This window comes from Bubalus bubalis, chromosome 12, assembly GCF_019923935.1.
Source record: "Bubalus bubalis isolate 160015118507 breed Murrah chromosome 12, NDDB_SH_1, whole genome shotgun sequence".
NCBI lineage: Eukaryota > Metazoa > Chordata > Mammalia > Artiodactyla > Bovidae > Bubalus > Bubalus bubalis.
This window is the reverse complement of record NC_059168.1, coordinates 70919284-70943065: the sequence shown is the minus strand read 5'-3', so window position 1 is coordinate 70943065 and position 23782 is coordinate 70919284. Positions and strand designations below refer to the sequence as shown.

Sequence of the window (23782 nt, the reverse complement as noted above, 5' to 3'; positions counted from 1 at the left end):
AAAGAGTGTGGAGTTGAAATCGTGCCATTGTAGTGACTCATCTCGGGCAGAGCGCTGGGGCTCCGAGCAAACCAGCGAGCAAGCGAGCTGCGCTCGGCGAGGACCGAGAGAGGGAGAGAGAGAGGCGCGGACGGGCGAGGCGGGCCCGTCCGGGAGCGGGCGCCGGGAAAGGGGTGCAGGTCCGGGCGCCGGAGCCGCGGCACCGCGTCCCTCTCCACGCCGGCTCAGCTGGATCCTCCCGGGCCGCGGGCCGGGCGCAGGCTGCCTTCTTCTCCTAGTCAAGTGTCCGAGCCGCTCCAAACTCCGGCGGCGAGTCGGCCACAGGAAGTTTATTCTCAGCTCCTTTTCTAAAAGGAGGAAATAGAAGTTTCTCCAAGCGGGCAGCCTTTCTTTCTGCCTTTTTTTCCCCCTCTTTCTTTTCTGCCCTGACATCGGGGGTCCCCAGACCTGGCAGGCTTGACCCGCCGGGTTGACTCCCATTCTTTTTTGATTACCGATTTTTGATTGAGCCGGCGGTCTCGGCTGGGCTCCGATTGCGCGCGGGGGCGAGAGGGCGCGCGCAGGGGAGGGACCGAGGGACGCGCGGACTTTTTAGAGGGAGGGACTGGGTGGACAACTGGTCCCGCGGCGCTCGAAGAGCAGGAAAGAAGTGGTGTAGCGCTCGGCGCTCAGGGGGCCCTGTTCCCGGGGTGCCTCCGCCAACGGGGACAAGCCCGAGGCGCGGCCAGCAGAGAGCCAGCGCACAGCAGCCGGTGCGCGGCCGCGGCGAGGGCGGGGGAAGAAAAACACCCTGTTTCCTCTCGGGCCCCCACCGCGGATCATGTACCAGGATTATCCCGGGAACTTTGACACCTCGTCCCGGGGCAGCAGCGGCTCTCCTGCGCACGCCGAGTCCTACTCCAGCGGCGGCGGCGGCCAGCAGGTAGGTGCGGGCCCCGGGTGCACCTGGCGGCGCGGGTGGACCCCCGCCTTCCTCTCGCCGCCACTGCCTCTTTTGCTTTCTTTGCCCTTTCTCGGTTTGGTGAGAAAATACCTACGGGCCACCATTGTAAGTTCTGAATTCTCATCTCCTGCCCACACCTCCTTTCACCCCCTCTACCCTCGCCAACACTTTTTTTTTTTTTTTTAACTGGAGCAGCGAGTGGGCTGAAAGAACCTACAAACCCTGTCCTTCACACTACATCGTATCCAGACAAGCTCCTGGAATTGCAGGTCCCGTTCCCAGAAGCCTGTGCCTCCCTCCTCTCCCAGGAATTCATCTCCATTCCCCTCTATCTCCGTGGTGGACCCCCCTCCCCAAATTTTTCACGCACGGGCCCCTTCCGACATCTAGAGAACTTATTCCTGCGAAAAAGCCCTCTCCTTCTTTCCCCACTCCGACCCCACACCTTCTCCCGCCGTTGGTCTTAGTTAATTTCGGAAAGAGGTTGGGAACTCGGAAACTGGTTGGGCTCCTTCAAGTGATCAGAGTGAGGGCGAGAGTTGTCACTCAGGGAATCAGGTGCGAAGGTCAGGAAGGAGGTCAGCCTTGATTGGCTCCGGCTGCGTGCGTCTATGTACCCTGCGCCCATCCACCTCCTGTTACGGTCGGTCTAGGCGCCTGAACTGCCACCCAAAGGGGCGCCTTGAGGCCTGGGGAGTACCTGGGGCCAGGACGGCTGCACAAAGACGGGAAGCTGGAGAGACCTCTTCTAGGCTCCTGAATGGTTCTGGAAGCCGAGAAATAACTTGTTTCTAAAGCAGGCGGACTGGTTTGCACTGGAGAGGTTGTGCCTGCCATCTCTGTCTATAAATACCAGAATAAATACCAGAAAGTTGTTGCTAGGTTGGTGGTGCTGGTGGGATGCCTACCCTCTGCAACAGCCACCTCCCACCCCACCCACCCACTCACCCACCCACCCAGAGGCTTGTGAGGGAGCTGACTTAAACAAGGCTGCAAGACCCTGAAGCCCGTCTTGGTCAGGATCTGCCGAGTTTCTAGCCCAGTTGGCTGAAGCAAGAGTTGCTCTGGTTAGGCGGTGGCCTTGGCCTCTATAAGCCAGCCAACCAGGAGGGGCTGCGGTGGGCTTCCAGGGAGGAGGGACGCTGATGGAGAATAAAATGGAAACGTGGCTCTCTTAGTAACTGAGGAGGATATCTTATTCCAAAGTGGTTCCCCATACCTGGTGGATCCTCAAAACGCTTTTCTGTGCCTCGCCTCTACCTGCCCTGGTATCCCCATAAGCACCCACTGGAGAGAGCCTTGTCAGTGTACTGAGGGCACAGTCAGTGCATGCACCCTTAATAATGAACACTAAGGTGATGAGTTTCAAATCTTGTCCCAAAGTGATTTTGTTTGCTTTCCAGCCCCATTGGTGGTTTCTATTGAATCCAGCCATCATTAGGCAATGGGTTGGAGTCATTTGACATCTATTCCCTCATTCTCCAGTTCAACAGCCCCAAAATGTCCCTCTCTGCCTCTCCAAATCAGGAAGGAATCTTTTGATTTCTCATTTGCTCCTTTGGCTGCTGTTTCTGCGGCAGTCATCACTGAAATGTTACAACCTTGCAGCCGGGCTTTACTCAGACCCTGGGGCCTAGATGGAAAATCAGACCGGACATCAGTGCCCCGATTGAATAATCTGTGTCACTAGGGCTTTGAGCCCAGGATGTGAGTGGAGGCAATTCCCTGTTTTGGAAGAAAATCAGACAGGAAACCAGAGCTAGGAAGAAGGAAGAGAACTCAGTCCAGCAGAGTGTAATGGGGCCTCATTACCGAAGCAAAAAGCAGCTGTTGGCTAATTCCTAGCGTGCTGTAACACATGAGGATTTTGCAATTAGTAATAACTGGTGCACGGGGTTCTTGCGTATGTGCCTGTCCATTCGGCCCAGCAGCTCAAGCAAGGAGCCTTTCAAACCAGAGGGATTGGTAAGGTAATGCCGCTTTGGGCAAGTTTCTCAGCCTGTCCACTCCTGAGGAGGGGAGGGGGTGGCGGGAGGACGGGAGAGGGTTTTTCCATCATCCCTGTGACTGGGAGCAGAGCTGTTCTGTGGTCCTAAGAGCTGACGTGAGAAGCTTTTGTTACTTCACATGTCTGTGACCCCACCCGGGCTCAAGGTAACTTTATTGCATACCAGATAAAACCTGTAATCACTTTATTTCTCTTAGCTTCCTTTATGGAGAGACTTTCCTGGCAGTTGGTGATGGGCCTTCCTCCTTTTGTGGCAGCTCAGTGTAAGAGCTCTGGTTTTACCTTGGGCAAGTGAATATAATTTTTTTCTCCTCTCTTTGTTTGTGGGGTCTAATATTCCTTAGAAATTTGTTGCTGTTTACTCAGCCTAGGACTTTCTTCTCACTTCATGAAGCTTGGTCTTAACACATGGCTGTGAGTTTCAGTGACTTGAAGGGGGGCGGCAGATAACTCTTTGTTAAAACCTCTGTTCTTGTATGTGGCAGGAACTTGAAGTATGAAAAATATTTCCTGTTCCAGTTATAGTTTTAATCTCAGACGTTGGTCATTGGTGATTTGATTTGCCCCTAATAGTTGCACACACACCCCCACCCCCGGCTTTTTCTTTTTATTGTTGTTTTCTCTCTTTCCTAACTTTCCTAGGAAAACACCTCCCAGATATATGCCCTGGCTGACTGCTCGACTCACGGTTTCAGGCCCTGAGCATTACGCAATCCAGTCAGTTACACAAACATAGGTCATTTCATAACTTGTTTTCATCAGCTTGGCCCCCTTTTAATGAAAAAAAACAAAACAAAAACAAGACCCAGAACTTTTCCAAGGCTGCCATTTGTCTGTTTCTCAGATAACTTGTGAAAATAAATCAAAGGGGACAGTTCCTTTTTGGAACCAAGGAATACCAGAATAACTCTCTTCTTTGGCAACCATTCTTTTCCAAGAGACAGACAGACACACATACACGCACGCACGCGCACACACACACACACACACACACACACAAAATTCCCCAGAGTGAACTTTTGCCAACTGTACCAGGCTGGGACATTCCTCACATCAAAGAACTTTTACCAGAAATGACTGTGATTCCCAAGTCAGCCCCAATCGTGCCTCTTTAGTGCCCCCTACGGGACATTATTAGAAGAACTATCTGGGGAATGTATTTTTCCAGCCCCAGAGAGTGTTAACTTGGTGAGTTTTCAAAATTCTTAGGACTTTTTTTTTTTCTTTTTAATTCAGGACAAATAAATGCCACATATTTAACAGTGGTTAACTAGGAGTTGCTTGACTTCGAAATGCAGTTTCTTTTCTAATTTTATTTTGTTCTAAATAAAGCATGGTTGAAAAAGGAGTGCTTTTTTCTTTCTCTATTTTTATATCTGTTCATTGGCAGCACAATGTCTTCAAATTCCGAAGGCTTGTTTTCTTGATATTGTTTGTAGCAGGACACTGGAAATTGTTCGAGGAGACGGTCTTCAGAATTGGTGGGAAGGTGGGAGGTGTATATTAAGGGTCTGGTACGCTTTTTTTTGTTGTTTTTGCCTTGATCTCACAGATGTTGTAGATTAGGATCAAACAAAATGTTATCCCAGGAATTTGTCTGTCCCGCTGATTCTTGCTGGTGGAAGTCAGTGTCACTGGCTCATCCAAGTGAATGGGGTGAAGCAGCAGTCATGTATTGTCCGAGTGGCAGTTGAATTTTCCTATTCAAACCCCTGAGTGCACTTCCATTGCTTTATTTCTGCCTGGCTCATTATTCAAGGTGAGTGTAGAGTTAGGAGCCTCTTTTTTTTTCTTTCTGTCTTAAAACAAACACACCAGAACTTATGCATCCAAATCAGCTGTTGTCCCCTTCATAATTGTTCCTTGAGGAGACTAAATTCTTATTTGGATGCTGTGGCTATTAGTCAGACTCAAAAAGACTTTACAACACCCCTCTTTGGAATTGGCTCCAGCAAATTCTTTTGAAAACCCTCCCTCCTAACATATTTTTGTCTTTTGGGGGTGAATTTAATATTTGGAAGTTATCAAAAGATCTGGCATAGAAGGAACCAAGAGTGATGTGTGAGGTCTGGGTGATCTGGCAGGGTCCAAAGCAAGATGTGACCCCAAATCCTGCTGGTCTCCATCTCAGGAGTCTTCCTGGGAGAGCAGTCACCAAGACAAGGCACACCAAAGCAGGCACCTCTGCCACCTAGACCTTTCGATCCCCCCCCAACCCCCACCCCGTTACAGAGGAATAAATGCACTGATTTTGAGAATTCAGGAGGCTAGGTTTCTCGTCTATGCATTGAAAGAAAGAAAAAGAATTACTGTTTTGTGACTACGTCTCTTCCATGCTGTGTGTGGCATCTTTTGTGGCCACAGCATTTCAAAATGACGGCAGCTGCCCTGATGGAGGCAAATAAATCTGTTCCCAACCCCAGCTGGTAACTCTGTTCCTCTTGGACTCACTGGGCCAGAGAGGGAAGGTGTAAGAGTCATCTTACCCAATGCCCCGTCACGGGACAATGACTTGGCCATGCTCACCTGCTGTGGTTGTAGAGAGGATGAGATGGCATGCCATTCCCGTGGAGTGCAGAGCTGTCTTAGCTTGGTGGGGGTACAGAGTGGGGTCTACAGAAGGGTGGAGGGAATTCCCTCTTGCTTTGGAGTGGAATTTCTGTCCAAAAGGGCCCTGGAAGGCAAGACATCAGGGAACCTGGTGGACAACTCAGTACTGGTCACCTTCTTTTCCTTGCTTTTGTCTTTTCTTTGCTGTTCTTCACCCTAGCAGTTAGGTGAAGGAGGATAATGTGATTTGTTCAAGTGAACCTGACAGGAATCACTTGGAAAATGGGTGGTGGGGGGGGGGGCGGAATTATGAGTTATTGATGACTATTTCCATGATGACATTAGTGCTGAGCCTCAGGAACGAAAGGTCAAAGGTCAAGGTGATGTCCCATATAGAATCTGTGAAAATTGGTTGAATTCCACAGAGAAGGCTTTGGAGAACACCCCACGTTTAGTAGAAGTACAGAGCATTTGAGTCAAACTGGACCTCAGCAGGTTTATTCTGGGGCATTTGAGGCAGCATTCGCCCTGCCCTCTCCTCTTCCCCTAAGCGAGTCTCCTGGGATGTTGGAATTTTCCTTTTCCTGTGCTGGGAAACTAAAAAAAAGGGGCTCTTAAGAGAGAGAACCCAGTCTCTTCTCAGACATGCATAATCATTTCTACCTGTCGAGGCAGGTCCCAGGTATTCAGGGTTTTGATGGCTTGAGTGCTTGGTGGCCCAGTCAAGAGTCAACCTGGTGGAGAAATGCCTGGCTGAGGGGATGGACCTTGAACACCAACTCTGATTCCATCTTAAATGCCACTTCTGGGCCCCTCACGCCAGGAGTTTCTGGGATAGGCCCTGCCACATCCATGTCTGCAGGAAAGCAAACCCTACTTCCTAGACCTTTCTGAGCCTGAGGCCCTACAGAGTTCAGAAAAGTCATTTCTTCAAGTTAGCAGTTTCTGGACTGAAGGGACCTCTCTGATCTGATGAAGCTGGGTAGCACTAAAGGCCCCGTGTTCCGAGCTTTCTCATAGGCAGCAGGACACACATACTTACTGAGCGGCCCCAAGGCTCCCTTAAATTCAGGATAAGGAGGTTCTGCTGCCCGAAGACCCCCATCAAGGCTTGCAACCTCAACATTTGGCTTCAGGTTCTGGAGATTCACGCTGACTAGTGAGAGTCCATTGCTTGATTCCCTGGGTTAGAAGAATGGTTCTGCTTTTTTGCTTTCTCATTTCCTCTCTTTATTCTTTTCCCCTCAACCTGAGCTTACCGAGATGAGAATAATCCTCTAGGACAGAAGTCGCCAAACTATGGCCCAAGTCTTTTTGTAAATAGGGCTTAAGAGAGCCCAGGCACGCCTGTTTGTTTACATCTCGTCTGTGGCTGTACTCACGCTACAGTGCCTGAGTTGAGTAGTTGCCACAGAGACCTTACGGCCTGCAGAGTCTAAAATATTTACTATCTGGCCTTTTACAGCAAAAGTTTGCCACACTGCCAAAGGAGGTTGGGGGGAGGGGGGCAATTTGTCCTTTTATAGGCATTCTTGCCCACCCAGAAGTCAACAGGATGACACAGTTAAATAAAGCATTTGGAGGCTCTGCCAGACTGGAATACCACATAGCCATCCAGCACCTTCCATGCTGTCCTTAGAGGAGAAGTTTTCAAGGGAGTGGAGAGCTCCAGGGGGGTCAAGTGAGGGTCCTGGGTTACCTCCTCTAGCCCCCCACCCTCAGCACACCATGCAACACATGGTGTTGCAGCACCAACAGGGATCAAACCACCGTGTACCTGCAGCTGAGAAGCCCCATCTTGGTTTCTGTTCGGTGTTAACCCATTGGTAGAGAACTGTGATTTCTCCCCAGCATGACATGTGACTGGTTCTTGGGTCCTCTTGGGAGAGAAAAATGCCAGGCTAACTTCTGGGACCACAAACTCTGAGGCTCACCTCTTCTCTCCAACTCCAGTGTCACTTTCTGAAAAATACCTTCAGAGCTGACACAAAACACAAATCTGCCAGATCTCACTTCAACTTTTGTGTGTGTCTCAGAGAGGCTCCTTCTGGAGACAAAAGCCTTCTTTAGCAGTCCCCTCTGGGGCTGGGACATTGTTTTCCTTGCAGCTCAGAAGCAGTGTGTTACCCAGATGGCTTTACCTCCCTCTGAAATGAGTTGTGCATGCATTTAGAGGCAGTCATTACCTACTGCCTTGTTTTTATTGCGTCTTGTTTTGTCTAGACCAAGCTACTGCTGCAAGGAATCTGGCTGATGGCCGGGTATGGCCTTCTGTAGACCTGCCATCACAGACAGAGTGGACCGGAGGGCCCCCTGAGAGGGGCTGAGAGTCTGCCACTTAGTCCTAAGCAGAATTAGTCTTTCCAGCTTTGCTTCAGGCTTTTGGCTCCCCTCCCCTAGCCTGAAATGGGAGCTCTTTTTTTGTTGGAATGAGGAGTCAACTTCTTGGGTGCTCTCCCGAGAGGAAAGCTGACAGCCCCCTGCCCCTCCAAGGAAGGACGTTAAACTGTCCTACTAGATGCCGCAGGTGTCTTTCAAACCCAGAACCTGACTCAGGGAGAGAAACAAGAAAAATGTTGGGTGCCCCCAGGAATGAGAAGCTGGCAGTTCTCCCAGGAGCCACCCCTTCCCCCAGACACTTCCAATGACAATGTGTGTGGTGATGGTGATGGTGGCCGTGATGGTTGTCACTGTTGTGATGATGATGATGATAGCACCTTCCATTTATTTGGAGCATCATTTCTCAACCCTGACTGCACATTAGAACCTCCTTAGTTTTTTTTTTTTTTTTTTTTTTTTTTTTTTAAACAGCTTATCAGAACCCCACCCGAAAGCAGTGATTTTAGAACTCTAATGGTAAGGTTGGCTCCTGCATTGGTGTTTTTGAAAAGCTCCTCAGAATATTCTAATGTTGCAGCCAGGGTTGAGCACCACTGATGTGCTTTCATAGCCTGTGATTACAAGTAGCTCCTTATTTAATTCTTGTGATAGTGCAAAGAGTTTGGTGTTACTGCTCCCCTTTCCAGACAGGGAAACTGAGTCCCCAGTGATTCACCAAGGCCTCACATCCAGGCCTCCTGACTCAGATGACCTCCCAGCCTCCCTCCCAACGCAGCATCCTAAGAGAGACATAGCTGCCTGGGCTTTGGTGCTTCTGCACACACTCAGCTGCTCATGTGTTCCCAATGCCCTCTTCCTTAAGGCCAGCCCTGGTTGTCTGTTTTTCCTCCTTGAAGATCATTTCCCACTTGTATCCTTCCATGTTCACTGCACCCAGCCCTCCTTCACACACACCACACATACTTAGGTACACCTGCTACTTTTCATTCAGCTCCTGATAAAAAGCCCAGTTGTCTTTGCCCTGGGAGATGACTCAGAATCCATTCTTGCACTGGGCAGCTCTCCTCATTGCCTCCCAGAATCCACTGCACTGGCAACTTCACAGAATCCCAGAAGCCATTTTATCCAGGTTAGTCTGGGTGGTGAGGCAGCCCCATCCCACCTCCTAGATTGGGGTCAGGCAGGGGAGTGAGCAAGGAAGGGTCCCCAGCTCCCTGAGCTGCAATGAAGCACTCTTAAGCTTCGCTTTTATTTACACAGAGGAACACAGATGTCATCACCATGGGCAAAGACCATGGTAGAGGCAGCTGCCATTGCTGCTGATACTTCTAATCTTGGTTGGGCTGCAAGAGCAGGGATGCTATAGCATCCATGCTAATGTCAATGGGCTTTCATCTGGGGTCAAACAGACCTGTGCGGCCTCCTGGGTGAGGGACTGTCTGTAGGGATCCTGGGTGGGAATGACCCTGATGCTCTGTCCAGGTGCATTGGGGGTGGATACCAGCACTTGGGGCTGGACTTCATGATAGGAAAAACAATTCTGCAAAGCGTTGCATTGTGTGGGAGAGACCTGGCCTCTCTGTCAGACTGAACTGGGTTTGAATCCTGACCCCACTGCTTATTAGAACGTGGCTTTGGATAAGTTACTTAATCTCTCTAAGCCTAAATTTCTGCCTCTAAAATGGACATAATGGTAGTTCTTACCTTGGAGGGAGAATTAATGGGATAATCTAGGTTAAACACTACTGCGGTGCCTGTCATTTAGTAAGTGCTCAGTAAGTGTTAGTTATTATTGTTGTTATCATTGCATCCCCCAAGTTAGGGAAGAAAGGATGTGCAGAACCTTTTGTGGGAACAGGAATCATCTGAGGCTGAGGGTTCCAGAAGGGGGGCTCTCCCCTGAAAATCTGGAAGTTGGGGGGTCTTCCCCTTCTCCCTCCTTCTCACTTTCTAGTAGCTGCCCTGAAGGAAGGTCAGGCCCAGCTGCTGAGGAGCGTGGCCCAGTTTAGCTTTGGTACTCTGTCATCATGTTATATTTTAAATAGACTGCTTCCTGCAGCATGTTCCACAGGGCTCTGCAACGTGGTCTGGGCATAAATTAAGTGACAGGGAGAAAACTCAGAGCTAGCAGCGCTAAAGTTTCCCACAGACAGGCCCGTGAGCTCAGATAGACAGATACATGAATGGGTAGAGAGAGATGCAGGGTCTCTCAAGATGGGGGTGAAGGTCAAGGAGGGCAAGGACAGCAAGGGGAAGTCTGGCAGCAAAGGCTACCACTTTCAGTCTCGTGGGTCAGGGGACATCTTTTCATGGTCTCACCCTGATGGGATCACAGCCCCATGATGAAACTTTTTGGAAAGTAACAGAAGCAGACACGATAAACTTCCTGGTGATCTTTGTTGCTGTAGAGCAGTTGGTCTGCAAATCTCCTCAAAGGATACTAAGCTGGTACCTGGGGAATAAGAGCAAGTGACCCAGAGGCTTAGGTGACCCAGATGGGAGGCCTGCTCTCCTGCAGATGGGGGCATAGTTGGCCTGGAGGGTTTCAGAGAGGGCCTGCTGGGATGTGAGCTGCTGAGGACCACATCTGTCCTGGCAGCCATTGGGGATATGACCACATCTTTCCTGAACCGGTGGGGGATGGAGTTTCCAGGACCTCAGTCAGGGAGCAGATCTGATGGGGAAGAGTTAAGATCCCCTTGATTCTTGGATGTGCAGGAAGCCCGCCCAGTTATCCTGACCTCGGCACTCCAGGCACTGACCCTACTTTCTGCTGGTTTTGGCCTTCTATCTCGGCTTGGCCTGTTTTGCAGTATTTGTTGGCTCAGTCCTATCTTCCTTTTCATTTCAGAAATTCCGGGTAGATATGCCTGGCTCAGGCAGCGCCTTCATCCCTACCATCAACGCCATCACGACCAGCCAGGATCTGCAGTGGATGGTGCAGCCCACGGTGATCACTTCCATGTCCAGCCCATACCCCCGCTCGCACCCCTACAGCCCCCTGCCAGGCCTGGCTTCTGTCCCCGGGCACATGGCCCTCCCGAGACCCGGTGTGATCAAGACCATTGGCACCACGGTGGGCCGCAGGAGGAGAGATGAGCAGGTACAGTTCTGTTTGGGAGCCACATTAGTGACTTTATAATGCAGAGTGTTTTCCTGCAGACTGGCGAGGAGTAGGGTGTGTGTTCTGGGAGCACTGGGGAGATGAAGGAACTCAGGACCCTCTTCCTTGGAGGCAGAGCATGTGACCTGAGAGTTAGGCATCTTGCCCATGTCCATTAGAATCTCTGAGTCTCAGTTTCCTCAGCTGCAAAATGGGGATGGTGTCTTGCCAGCCAGGACTTGCTGCCACTGGAATGAGATCATGGTGGGAAAGCACATGGTGAATGATGAGGCGTCAGCACACGGGCAGGACTGTTGGGAACTGCCTACAGCAGTATCCTCTGATCCTTGGCAGAGGGACCGTGGGACAAGCAGCCGATGAACCCTGGCTGGGAGCCTTTTGTGGGCTTATCCCTTAAGTGTCTCCTAGTATCTAGTATGGGCAAGAACCCAGCTGTCCTAAAGGGGCCCCCTTCCAGGCCAGTACTGCCCACGGTGTGTCCATCGCCCCTCCATGTCCCAGGCCTCCAACTCGAGGCTAGAGCCCATTTCAAGTGCCTGGGATGCACATTCCGGAAATACATCTGGGACTCTGGGGTCTTTGGAGTCTGCTCAGCTCCTTAAGCTCCAGGGACACATTGGGGAGCGGGGGTCAGACAACAGCAGCCTTTTTTCCCCTCAAGGGGCTTAGCTTTGAGCAGGAGCCAACCTGGCTGGGAGGGATGCCAGAAAGGGGCGGGGCCTCTGCTCTCTAGATAGCATCTACCCGAGCCTCCAAAGGCCTATTGTCTGTATTAGCGGAGAGTGGGGCAGTGACGGCCCCCCGGCCCCCCGCTTCCCAAAAGAGAAATCAGAGTCATGCATAATTCTAGAAAGGAGGGAATGAGCCTTGTAAGAGCCCCACCTGTTCCCCTTCACAGATGACACAGCCAAACAGCTACCTGGGGCTACTTGGCCAGTGAATGGGGAAGTGTTGTCTAGAACCAGGCCTCTGGGATTCCACCCCTCTGCAGTGCTCTTTCTACAATGCCATGCCACCGTGAGTCCAAGGAAGGGAAATACTTTAGTAGCAGAATCCCTTTTTCAACTGAAATATTAGCCTGGAGAATTACTTCGATTACAGCTTTGGAACCCCTTCCCATTTCAGTCACTGTCCACCTCCACTCTGGGATCCCCAGGCCCACAGTGTTCCAATACAAGGACCTTTCAAATGTGGTGCCAGCGGCTAACTGTGGGTCCAGTGCCACTAGTCCCTTTGTGTGTGTGCTAAGTCATTTCAGTTGTGTCTGATTCTTTGTGACCCTATGGACTGTAGCCCGCTAGGCTCCTCTGCCCATGGAATTCTCTAGCCAAAAATACTGGAGTGGGTTGCCATGCACTCCTCCAGATCTTCCCCACCCAGTGATCGAACCCACGTCTCTTATGTTTCCTGCATTGACAGGTGGGTTCTTTACTGCTAGTGCCACCTGGCAAGCCTGCCACTGGTACCCAGGATACTTAGAATTACAAGGATCACTGCTTTGAGGAACCAGAAGCTTTTACATGAGTCCCGTTCCTCTGAGGACAAAGCTGGGCCTTATATCCGCTACTTGTTGGCTTGTTCTCTTAATGGCCGGACCTTGTGCAGGGGCAGCATGGGGAGATGTGTGTAATAGACACTAACAGTTCCCAGGTCCTGTTGGGCTTCTGCTCCTGGGGCAAGTGGCCAATACCCCCCTCCTCCCTGCTGCTTCCATGCTTGTAGTTATAAATATGCAGTAGCAGCGATCCCAGTGTCCTCTATAACTGTGCTTCCTTCAGGGAGCTCAGGGTACCAAACTTTATCTCCCGATATATAAAGGACCCCTTATCCTTTACAAGCTAGGCTTGTGAGGGACTCCCAGGTTAGCAGGACAGCCAAGCAAGATGTGCTAAATACTCTTCATTCTTTTGTCCAACTCTTTGTGACCCCACGGACTGTAGCCTGCCAGGCTCCTGTGTCCATAGAATTCTCTAGGCAAGAACACTGGGGTGAGTAAGCCATTCCATTCTCCAAGGTATCTTCCCGACCCAGGGATCCAACCAGGGTCTCCTTTGCAGGTAGATTCTTTACCATCTGAGCTACCAGGGAAGTCCTTTTTCTGGACCCAGGTCACACCAAATTTGCAAGATTAGAGAGGAAGAGACTTTGGAGACTGGCTTTTCTAAATTTCCCTCTGTACCCATTTTACAGATGAGGAAACTGATGCCTAGAAAGAAGGGCCTTGCCTAGGCTCATGCAGTGAGTGGCAGCAGAGCCAGGATTGGAATCCATCCCCTTTGACCTTCAACCCTGTGATTTTTCCCATCACACCACCCAGGCGTGCCCTTGGAGAGTTTCTTTCTGTTTTTGAGAGAGAAGAAGAGAGCCAGGAACATTTTATCCCATGTCAATTAGGAGTTCAGACCATCATTTGGCAGCTTGGAGGAAGCCTAGGCAGCAGCATCCTAGAACTTGGCTCCTCAGGTTTCTAGCTCTAGGGTCTTTTCTCTGAGGCTCACTTCCGCCTTCCCAGCCTCCCCCAGGGGGCAGGAGGCTGTTATGGCCCTGGCCTGGTGTCTCATTGCCCTCCTCGGGGGCCTGCCCCGGAGGCTCCCTCTGAGGCCACCAGTGGCGGGGAAGGGAGGGTGTGTGTGGCTTGTGGGTGGGTACGTGGTGGTGTGACACACTCATGCTGTAACCATATTGTCACCGCCCCTGAACACTTCCTATGCCAGGAGCTCCCACAAGTTGCCCTGTACCTCACCAGACACTTCTTAGAAGAGAGAAACTTCTAAGGCACTGGGGAGGCCAGAATCTGTCCAGGGGGAATGGAGGCAGAAGTGGATCAGGACCAGCTCTCTGTCTTGTCTGCCCCTCGTCACTGAGGGAGCGGGGTACTAGCTGGGCCTCAAGGGGAGCCCTGGTAGCCTTTTGATGCTGAGCCCTGAACCTGGGGCTGCAACAGGGCCATCAGGCTCTCTCAGTCCCTCTCAGGCTCAGGCTGAGATGGATTTTGGAGCGGCAGGTATTCAGGGCCTTGGCCAAGTGTCCTTTTGTGACCTCAGCCTGTGATCCTCTGTGATCCCACAGAGAATAGGGTTCCCCCGTCTGTGTTCTCTGGGTGTCTGGTTGATTTGCTGCTCAGTGAGTGCAGCAAGGGGAGACCTCTGGACTGCGTTGTCTTCTTTCCAGCACTTTCTGGTTTAGAGAAGACTCATACTGCATCTCATCTGATCCCTGCAGAAGCTTTGTGGGAGGCGGGCAGGTCCTATTAACCCCACTTTCCAAATGAGGATCTGAGGCTCGGAGGGTCAGTAATCTGTCTGGGTCCATCCAGAAGTGCCACATCTGCATTTGGCTCTGAGCCACCCGACACCTCTCAGGAGAGAGACCATGGAGCCATCAGCTTTCCTGGGGAGGTGGGGCAGGGGCTTGAGGAGGGAAGTGGAGCCAGGATCCAGTGTGGGCTCGAAGACGAGGCCTTTGTAAGAAGGTTGAAGACTAACAGGAATGTAATGTTATCAGCTGGATGGGCTCAGGTCAGTGCGCCCCATGTGGAGGCCGCTGCAAGGACAGATGGCTAGGGAGGGACACAGTGATGCTATGCCCTGCTCTGCAGGCAGCGTCCTGGGGACTCTGGCCTGGGCCCAGCCCGGGGAGTGGCTCCCTTACTTGCAGGCTGGCTGGAGGTCCAGACAGCATCCCTCAGCGGGGCAGCTTCTCTCTCAGCCCCTCCAAAAATGGCTTTGGCCTTTTCCCCACATGTCCCTTGAGGGGAGGACTTGGGCCTTACTGCCCCCAGAATCTTCTAAGCCCCCAGTACATCACTTGGCACCTAGATGGTGTGCTGTCAGGGTCTGATCACTGAAAGAGGGGGTCTTTCCTTTTTAATTCCTTCCTGCCTTGGCCCACAGCCATCTACTCACATCACCTCTGGAATGGCTCTGTGTAAACAGAGTATCAGCCCTGTTGATGGAGCAGAGTTCTTGCCCTCTGGCCTGAGCTGCAGGCCCCTAACCAGCTTCCTGGTAAGGAGCTAGGTCATAAGCTCTGCAGGCAGATTTTTGTTCATTCGGTTCGCTGACAAATCTCTAACCCCTCAAAACATGCCTGGCATGTTGAAGGGCTGGTTGGTTGAATGAGTAGATGTGGTGGGCAGCAGAGTTTTAACCTGCTCCAGGGCTCCTCCTACTTTTAGCCCGTTCTGCCCAATCCAGCACTGTGCCAGGCACACTGGTGAGTCCTCTGGGTTGAACTGCGAGCAGCCAGCACTCGAGGGCTGGCAGAGGGACCTGGGAGTGGGGTGGTCCTCCCTCCCTCCATCTGGCAAGAGAACATGCGCCCCCCCACTCCGGGTGGTTCTTACTCTGGGCCCACCTACATAATCAAGTGGGGATAATAAGGCTTGCAGAGCAGGCAGAGTGTTGGGAAGGAGTAATTAGGCCAAGTTGGGAGGAAGCTGCTTAAGTGGGTGGGGCCAGGCCTGGCACAAGGGGACTCTCTGGGGAACGGTCCCAGCTCATTCTCTCGGGTCTTGGCACTGAATCAGGGCTGACATGACACATGCTACCATCATGCCTGGGCTGGTGAGTCTCTGACCCATGGCTACCCTGCTCTCCCTTCAAACATGTGACATCACCTTCTGGGGGCTGGGGTTTAGTTCTGAGTGCTCCCCCTACCCCCAGGCACCCAAACTGGAGTGAGGTACATGTTCTGGGGCCCCTGAGCCACGTTCCTCTTGCCTTCCTCCTTCCCTGCCCAGTCCCAGAAGGGGTTCTTCCCCTACTTACAATTCGGTTAAAAGCGGAAAATCTTGCTGAGCCACGCACCGAAGCCTAACCGTGATCCTTGGCCCTGGCCTCTAGCTGTCCCCTGAAGAGGAGGAGAAGCGTCGAATTCGGAGGGAGAGGAACAAGCTGGCTGCGGCCAAGTGCCGGAACCGCCGCCGGGAGCTGACGGAGAAGCTGCAGGCGGTGAGGAGCCCTGCGTGGGGTGGGCGCACTCCTGGGTGGGCTGGAGCTGGGACCCCAGGGCTCCCGGCCCTCTCCCCTCCCTCCCTCCCTCCCTCATCCCTAGTAACTGACAGGAGAGTTAGTATGGGCAGAAGCATTCCTTCTTCTGAGCACATGGGTCAGCCCTGCCCTGATTTGAAGGAGGGGGGTGGGGAGAAGGGAGCTGGCCTTTATCACCCAGCATGGACCCAGAGAGAACTGGATAAGCTTCTTGGGCCTGGCACCCTGTTCACCTCAGCATCTGAAGGATCCTGTGCTGAGATCTGCTGGGGCTCCTGGGCGAGGAATGGCAGAGGGTGTCGCCGTTGCTGGCCAGCAGCCAGGCAGGCCCAGGCCTGTCCCCTCCAGGGTTCCTCTTCCCAAGTTCCAGCCGCCCCCATGCCTGCCTGCCTGCCGCCGGCAGGAGTGGGCCCAGCCTGGCTTCAGCCATCTGGTTCTCTGGGCTTCTCCACCTCTGCAGGGTCTTGGTGCTCCCTGGGTCTCATGGGTATGGATCATAGGCAGCTGAGTTGTACTATCTTGGGGTTTTCTCATATCCTCCGTGGGCGGGAGGGTTCCCCGCCTCTGCTCTGAGCCTAAAGCTGTCACCTCATTGGTACCTCATTCTGCCCTGTGAGTCATTCTCCCCTGCTAGCTAATTGCCCCCACCTGGGGGCCCTCAGCCCCACCCTTCCCTCCCCAAACCTTGACCTGACCGACATCACGTAACTCCCTCCAGAGCCCAGCCCTCCAGGAGGGGCCGTGTGCCGTGTGGAGGAAACCCAGAGCCAGGATTGACTCTTCCTGGGTGGAATGTTTTCCAAGTGAGGAGATGAGGTGGACTGTGTCAGTGGTCATTGCACTGAGCAGCCAGGTTGGAGCTCTGGAAATCGAAATGGACTTGCAAATCCTATTATTTTATTTAATCCTCCTAGCTACCATTCCCCTGCTTCCACTTCTCTTTGTCCATCCTGGAGCCCTTGTTCATGGGCCTTAAATGTGCACCGGGTGAATTCTATGACGCCCGTAGTAGTGGCCTGTGGAGTTGTTAGAGGCGGGAGGAGGAGTGGGAGCTCTCCGATGCCAGGTGGGACAGATCCATTAGTGATCATCACTCCCCGGGAGAACCCCAGAGAGCCCTCCCCACCACTAACCTTTCAGGGAACCATATCCCCCTGGGTCTACCCCCAGGTGCTTCTGCCACCAGCCCCAGAATAGCCTGCGCCCCAAGGCCCGTCGGTTTTCCTCCCCTCTCTCCCCTTGAAGCCTCACACCCTACACCCCCGCCTCCCCACGACCTCGCCACCCAGCCTCTGAGCCACATCCTGCACAGGAAGCCTCTCAGAAGCTCATGACGTTCATCAGACCCTTGAGACAGATGGAAAGTTTTTTTCACTCCGGAATATGCTGTACTCTGCTTAGCAAAGCTCTGGCCCATGTCATCTCGTTCTCAAACAGGAATCTGTGTTCGGGAAAAGTGGGGAGGAGGCTGGTGACACATACCTCTCCGTAAATTCCATGACGACCCCCCCACCCCCCGCCACCACGTGCATCTGTTGCTTCTCTAGCTTTGTGTGAAAGGAGGGGCTGAGGTCCTTGCAGAGGGTCCCTGCCGGCCTCATTTGCCAACTCAGGCTGGCAGGGGTCTCATCTGTTGAAGCATGGGGGCTGAACTGAATGTTCTCTTGGGGTTCTGTGAGTCCTGAAGAGCAAGAAAAGAGAAGAGGGGCAGGGAAGATCCAGTGGGATGGATTGAGCGCTTCCTACAAGCCAGCTACTCCTAGGCTTGTGTGTGCAGACAAATATCCAGTCACGCAGCTCAGAGTTCAGTGTCGATATGTCCCTGGCGAGCTGGAGGGGCTTGAAGAGGCATGGGGGGTGGGGGGAGGGATGCAGCTGCCTGTTCTGCTCCCTTCCCCCGCCAGGTCTCACTATTACTCCCTCGGAGTACCAGGGGCAGTCCTGACAGAAAAGCGTAGTAGCACGTGGACTCTGCAATCAGATATATTGGAGTCAGATCCAGGCTACCCTATCTGCTTACTCTGGCATCGGGCAAATGGTTAAACCTCTTGAAAACTCAGTTTCATTATTAGTGCTCAGTCATGGCCACTACAAGGGTTAATTCACCCTTCTTCCAAGCTGACTCACCTCTACTCTCAACCTGGAGTTCTGGAAACAAGGAATCCTGAACATGCAGGTGGCCCAGAAGCAGTCGGGTGTGAGCTCACTAGCTTCATGGTCAGCCCTCTGAGGACCGTGTTTGGTTTTCCCTCTCTCACCCAGATCTGACACCCCCTGGCCCATCTCCTACCATCCTTCATATCCTTCCCCTCTTCCCCTGCAGGAGACCGAGGAGCTGGAGGAAGAGAAGTCGGGCCTGCAGAAGGAGATCGCTGAACTGCAGAAAGAGAAAGAGAAGCTGGAGTTCATGCTGGTGGCCCATGGGCCCGTGTGCAAGATCAGTCCCGAGGAACGCCGGTCCCCGCCGGCCTCCGGGCTGCAGGCCCTGCGCAGCGGGGCCAGTGGAGGGGTCGGTGCCGTGGTGGTGAAACAGGAGCCCCTGGAAGAGGACAGCCCCTCGTCCTCATCGGCGGGGCTGGACAAGGCCCAGCGCTCCGTGATCAAGCCCATCAGCATTGCTGGGGGCTTCTATGGCGAGGAGCCCCTGCACACCCCCATCGTGGTGACCTCCACTCCTGCCATCACTCCGGGCACCTCGAACCTCGTCTTCACCTACCCCAGCGTGCTGGAGCAGGAGTCGCCAGCATCGCCTTCTGAGTCCTGCTCCAAGGCTCACCGCAGAAGCAGTAGCAGTGGGGACCAGTCATCAGACTCTTTGAACTCCCCTACTCTGCTGGCTCTGTAACCCAGCTCCCAGGGGCGGGGGTGGGGGTCCTCGTCACTGCCTCCTGCCCAGGGACCAGCACCTTCCAGCGCTCCGGGGCCGTGAGGAGAAGAGGGGGACCCTGCCAGAGAGCTTCCTGGCTCTGGGGAGAAACAGGTGGGATTTGGTGGTGAGTCTCCGGAGGACTTGGATGAGCTCTTGGAAGTCACAGGACCTCCTCCTCCCTCGTCCATCTCACGAAGCAAATCCTGTTTCTTGAAAAACATTGGAGAACTTGGTTTGGTGGACTCGGGCATCTCCCTGGCTTCTGAAGAGCCTGAAGCTGGTTTGGGCCGTTCTTGTCCCTCGGTTCCGATGTGTCTCTGGAGTGATGGTGTCCTTCCTGCCCCACCAAGCATGCTCAATGCCTTTTTGGTTTCACCTTCCCTCTATTCGCCCCTTCCTTCCCCCAGTGTCAATTTCACTTCCTCTTAGTTTTTTATCAAATTTGCCATGACATTTCATCTGGGTGGTCTGAATAGTAAAGCTCTTCATTTCTGAAGAGAGGGCAGCAGGGTGACTTTTTGGCTGGGGCTGACTTGTCCAGAAGGGGACAGTCCATGTGCAATACAGAACCTTCCCTCCTCTGACACTTTTGGTCCACCACCATCTCCGGAACCGCCAGCAGGGCTTCTTGAACTCTCCATGAGAGGCCACCATCACCAGGAGGTTTGGAGGACCCTTCCTCCCCATCCTCGGAGACGCTTTTGGAGGAGCAGCTTGGCCAGAAGACAGGGTGTGAGTGAGACAGCTGGGGCATGGATTGGGTTTGCCAAATGCCTAATTACCAGGCCAGGAATGGCCAGGAATAGTGCCAACGGGCCACACGGGTGTCCCAGCCAGCCTCTCTTCACCCCGTGTCTTGAATAGGACGTCTCTTGTAATTACCGCCTCGTCGTTCAGCCCTGGACCCTTCTCTCCTTCCTTCCTCGGAGCCACACGTCACTCCAAGTCCCTGCCCGCTCCACCCTCCCCCACCCTGCCTCTCAGGGTGACGCCACCCGTGGAGGTTTAATGAGCGTGGGCCTGGCCCCTCCCCAAGCCTCAAAATCGCCTCTGCTGTGGATGGAAAGGAAGGGGGAGGAAGGAGGGAGGCAGTCAGAGTGGGGTTTGCCTCGCAGCAGCCCCAGCGCCTGCTTCTCGCCTCTCACCAAGGTGCTGGGCCGTGCTACCCTCTGTGGTCATCTGCTACCTGATGGATCTCGTGCTTGTTCTCTTACACTCCCCTGCCCCCTCACCCCAGTGTGCTTCCCAGGTCCACCAGCCAGCTGTGAACAGCTGGCCCAGAGCTGTTGTTGTGGCTTGCAGCTTATGTGCCATTCCCCAGGGGCTGCTGAAATCAGAGATGAATCCCACTGCAGGAGAGCTGCCCTTTCCCGTGGGGTGGAGGATGGGGAAAGGGGGTCCTCCAGCCGCCCCCCCCACCTCCTCCCGGGAGCACAGCTCCACAGAGCTCAGCGGAGTCCCCGCCTGCCACCCCTCGGAGACTTTTTTTCTCCCCAAGGCTGGTCTTCCAGCATTGGCCTCTGCTGGGCTAGTGCTCTGAGGGAGGCCCCACTATTGTGATTCAGCTCTAGAGATCATTGTATGATAATTTAAAACTATATAGATATTATTTAAATCAACCCAGTGGGGGTTAAATCTCAAAGTTGGACTTGGGAGAGGGAGAAAAAGCAATGACATGATTGCTCACCTGTTCCCTTCACAGACCCAGGCCTGGCACGCCGGCTGATATTTAATGTTCATTACTCACTTGCCATGCCCTAGACACACAGAATGGAACAACCCAATGCCTAAAATACGCAGCCCACTATGACCGGGAGTGATGTGTGGAGGGGTAGGACTTGCAAAGAGAGGAGACTAAAAGAAACAGGATTTTCCCCCCAAATGCTTTAAATGTGTTATTTCCCACATTCCTTGGCTGTGACGCTGCCCCCTAGTTCCCCAGAGGTTCTGGGAGGGGCACTCCTAATAAGATGGGGCCTTTGGGTTTCTGGCTTCAGATTAATCAAGGACACAGAGGTCAGCTAGGAGTAGCAGGAGACGGGCAAAAAGAACTGGGGTGAACTCAGCTCTGAAAGACTTAATCATCTCAAGTGGTATTTGTGGCCAACTGGGAGCTATTTCTTTTTGAATATATGTATTATATATTTCTTAAATGAAGCTGCTCTCTGGTGTTTTGTTTCTAAAGTCCCTTTGTGCCCCACTTTGCACAGCTCTGATCCCAAGGCAGGCCCTGGCATGTGACGTGGGGCCAAGCTGGACATTCCTGAAACGGAGTCTGGCTTTAGTTCAGATTTCAAACTGCATTGGTTTTGGGACCAGCAGAAAGCAAGAACCCAGCCGCCTTGCAGGACTTCGAGGCCTCTGAGCTGTGTTTCTATTCAGGACCCTCTAACTTTGTTCTTGGAGGTAGTTTGGCTTCCTCAAAGCCAGAGGTTATTTGGAGAATTCACTCTTAACTCACAGGCATATCCTCAGTCACTGCCTTCTGGCTGGTTCTCTAAAGTTGCTGCCAGACACCAGGCCTGCTGCTTCCTCCTCCTTCCTTTCTCCTCCTCCTCGGGAGCAGTGGCAGGGGGAGCCTTTGGACTTGGGCAGGGAACCCCATGTCCCCCTGTGTCCCCAGCCATGAGGCAGCTGGTGTGGACTCCAGCTGGGCTGCAGGCAGCTCTGGGACCACATAGGGCAGGCACTCCTTGACAGGCTGGTGTGAAACCCACAGTCCCCTTGGCCACCTGGCTAGCCTCTTGGGAACAGCCCTCTTCCTGTCGAGTGGATGGGGACAGCTGCTGACACAGGACAGAGAGGAGATCCCAGGTGAAGCTTAGGCAATTACCAGAGCCAACTCAAAGCAGAGAATTCACTGGGGAAGTTTTCAGTAAGAAAGAAATTTTTCTGCCTGTGAGACTGGCCAGGTGTCTTCACTGTGGCCCATCCCACAAGCATCTCAAAGCCAGGAACCATCAGAGGCTACTGGTTCCCTTTCTCAGGCTTTGGGGAAGGGAGTCTCCTCTCTGTTCCCACTAGGCTCCATCTTAAGGTTGAGCTCAACTTACAGGCGTTGGGACTTTTCTCCCTTTTCCTTGATGGACCAACAGTGCTTCTTGCAATCTCACCTTGTAACTTTTAGGTTGATTTCCTCCCTTGATCAGACATCCATGTGGCCTCTTTAAGAAGGAAAAGAACAGCACCTACTATGTGCCAGGCACTGTGTTAGGCACTTTTATATATATATACTCTCTTTAGGGTGAGACTAAGTGATGGGGACTTCCCTTATTAAAAGCCCACCACTAATGGATCAACAAAAACACTTGGAGGTGAGAAGGTCTTTCTCCAAAGATCCAAGGCAAGATTGCCTTCAGTCTGAGGTTTGTTCTCAAAGACCCACCCCCTACAATATCCTCCCACCTCTAAATGTGTTTCCCCTGTGATGTGCTCCTTTGCACTCTTCAGATGGTTAACCAGAGTCCTTATAGAATTTGTGGACCAATAGGATATGTGGTGTGTGTAACTTTCTTTTAAAAACTTAAGTAAAGTGGTCTTGCTACTTTCTGCTTGTTGAGTCTTCTTGGCATTCAATCTTAAAAGCCAGCATCTCACTATTTATTGACGGGTCGTGTGTATGTGTGTGTGCGTGCGTGTGTGTGTGTGTATACATTTCTAGGTGTGCCCATGTCCTCCTGCACCTTTTAAAAAGGAAACCCAGTCACCCCACTACCTATGTGACATCTTCTCATGCTTCTAGTATATTGGTCGTACATCAACAAAGGGTTTTAATTTTCTAAGGCTGACATGTTCAGGAGGAGCTGGGTCAAATTTTGAGCAGGGCATGGGAAGGGAAGGGGGAGAAGTAATTGACATTTATTTTATTATTTATTTTAAATGTTTACATCTTTGTGTTGTACCAAGCCTGAATAGAAACAGATAGCATTAAAATGCTCAGTTCCTCTCTCCCTCTCTTTCTTCTTTATAATCTTTTTTTTAAATTTACGCTAATGATGCTTTGTTTCTAAAATGATTTGTGACTTGTGCTGTATAAACTGTATAAAAAAAGGTTCTGTTTTTAAAGATGGTGTGTCATTCCCCTGGGGACAGTGGTCACCAAGAACTCTACATTAGAACACAAGGAAAGATACTGCTCTGTTCCTCAAAAATTATTTTCTGTGTATGATTAAAATTTTATTCCATTTATTTTAGTTTGTGGTTACTTGATGTCGAGGAAGAAAAATGTTCACATTTGTATAAAGAATAGGTATCAGGGTGTCTTTTCTGAAGTGACAGATGTATATATAGTATTTTGGTATATCGTGGCAAATCAAAAGCTTCGTGCATCTGTATTTGAGGTATGTTGATGATGTGGAATAAAGACTGCTCTAAGATCCTGGAGGTAAAAAAAAAAAAAAAGTTGTACAAGATTCCTACAGCTTGATGGGGGAATTTAATTATCTTTCTGAGCACCTTGTCTTTTTTTTTTTTTTTTTTTTTTTTTAAGTATTGGTGAAATGGTCCCATTGGAAAGGCTTCTAAATAAGCCTCTCCAGGCAGGACTATGAGCTCAAAAATCTTTGTATAGTTTTGAAATTTGAGGAGTAGCTCAGCTCTGAAGCATCTCTGGTGGTGTTTTGTTGTTGTTTTGTTATTTTACTGTAATACAAGCCTACAGTATTTGCACTAAAGAAAGCTTGTTAGAAAAAGCTTGCTGCTATGGAAGAAAGAACATATTACAACTTTTTTTCCTTTTTTTTTGTTAGCTTTTTCACTTTCAATTGAGTAGCTTTTTGTAGAATAAAATGAATTAAGATTGAAGAGCCTCTGATGGTTGGTTTATTCTGTCTTTTCTTCCTATCTCTTCTGTCGCTTCTCTTTTTTTCCTTCTAGGCTTTTCTACCTTTGGCTCCGTGGGCAGAGTTGGTCTTTCTGTTGGGAATGGGGAAGCAGGGAACAACTCCCTGGGAATCTC

The 23782-nt window shown here is 51.8% G+C and overlaps 1 protein-coding gene across 4 annotated transcripts; it reads left to right on the top strand.

Moving 5' to 3' along the window:
- On the top strand, positions 1 to 23628 carry FOSL2 (FOS like 2, AP-1 transcription factor subunit). 4 transcript variants are annotated; one of them, XM_006061062.4, is made up of 4 exons: positions 1 to 922; positions 10693 to 10944; positions 15810 to 15917; positions 18280 to 23628. In XM_006061062.4, exons 1-4 carry the CDS (start codon positions 821 to 823, stop codon positions 18799 to 18801), a joined length of 984 nt encoding a protein of 327 aa, XP_006061124.1. In that variant the 5' UTR covers positions 1 to 820; the 3' UTR covers positions 18802 to 23628. The 4 variants fall into 4 exon arrangements, with proteins under 4 accessions (XP_006061124.1, XP_006061125.1, XP_025117114.1 ...); XM_006061063.4 differs by lacking the exon at positions 1 to 922 and adding an exon at positions 936 to 2908; XM_025261329.3 differs by lacking the exon at positions 1 to 922 and adding an exon at positions 938 to 2913.
- Positions 23629 to 23782: the final 154 nt, after the last annotated feature.

Excerpts from the sequence above, each read along its gene's own strand:
- FOSL2 (XM_006061062.4), top strand. The coding sequence starts at position 821 with ATGTACCAGGATTATCCCGGGAACTTTGACACCTCGTCCCGGGGCAGC. Across the intron at positions 923-10,692 it reads GCGGCGGCGGCGGCCAGCAG|AAATTCCGGGTAGATATGCC; the intron begins GTAGGTGCGGGC and ends TTTTCATTTCAG. Across the intron at positions 10,945-15,809 it reads GCAGGAGGAGAGATGAGCAG|CTGTCCCCTGAAGAGGAGGA; the intron begins GTACAGTTCTGT and ends CCTGGCCTCTAG.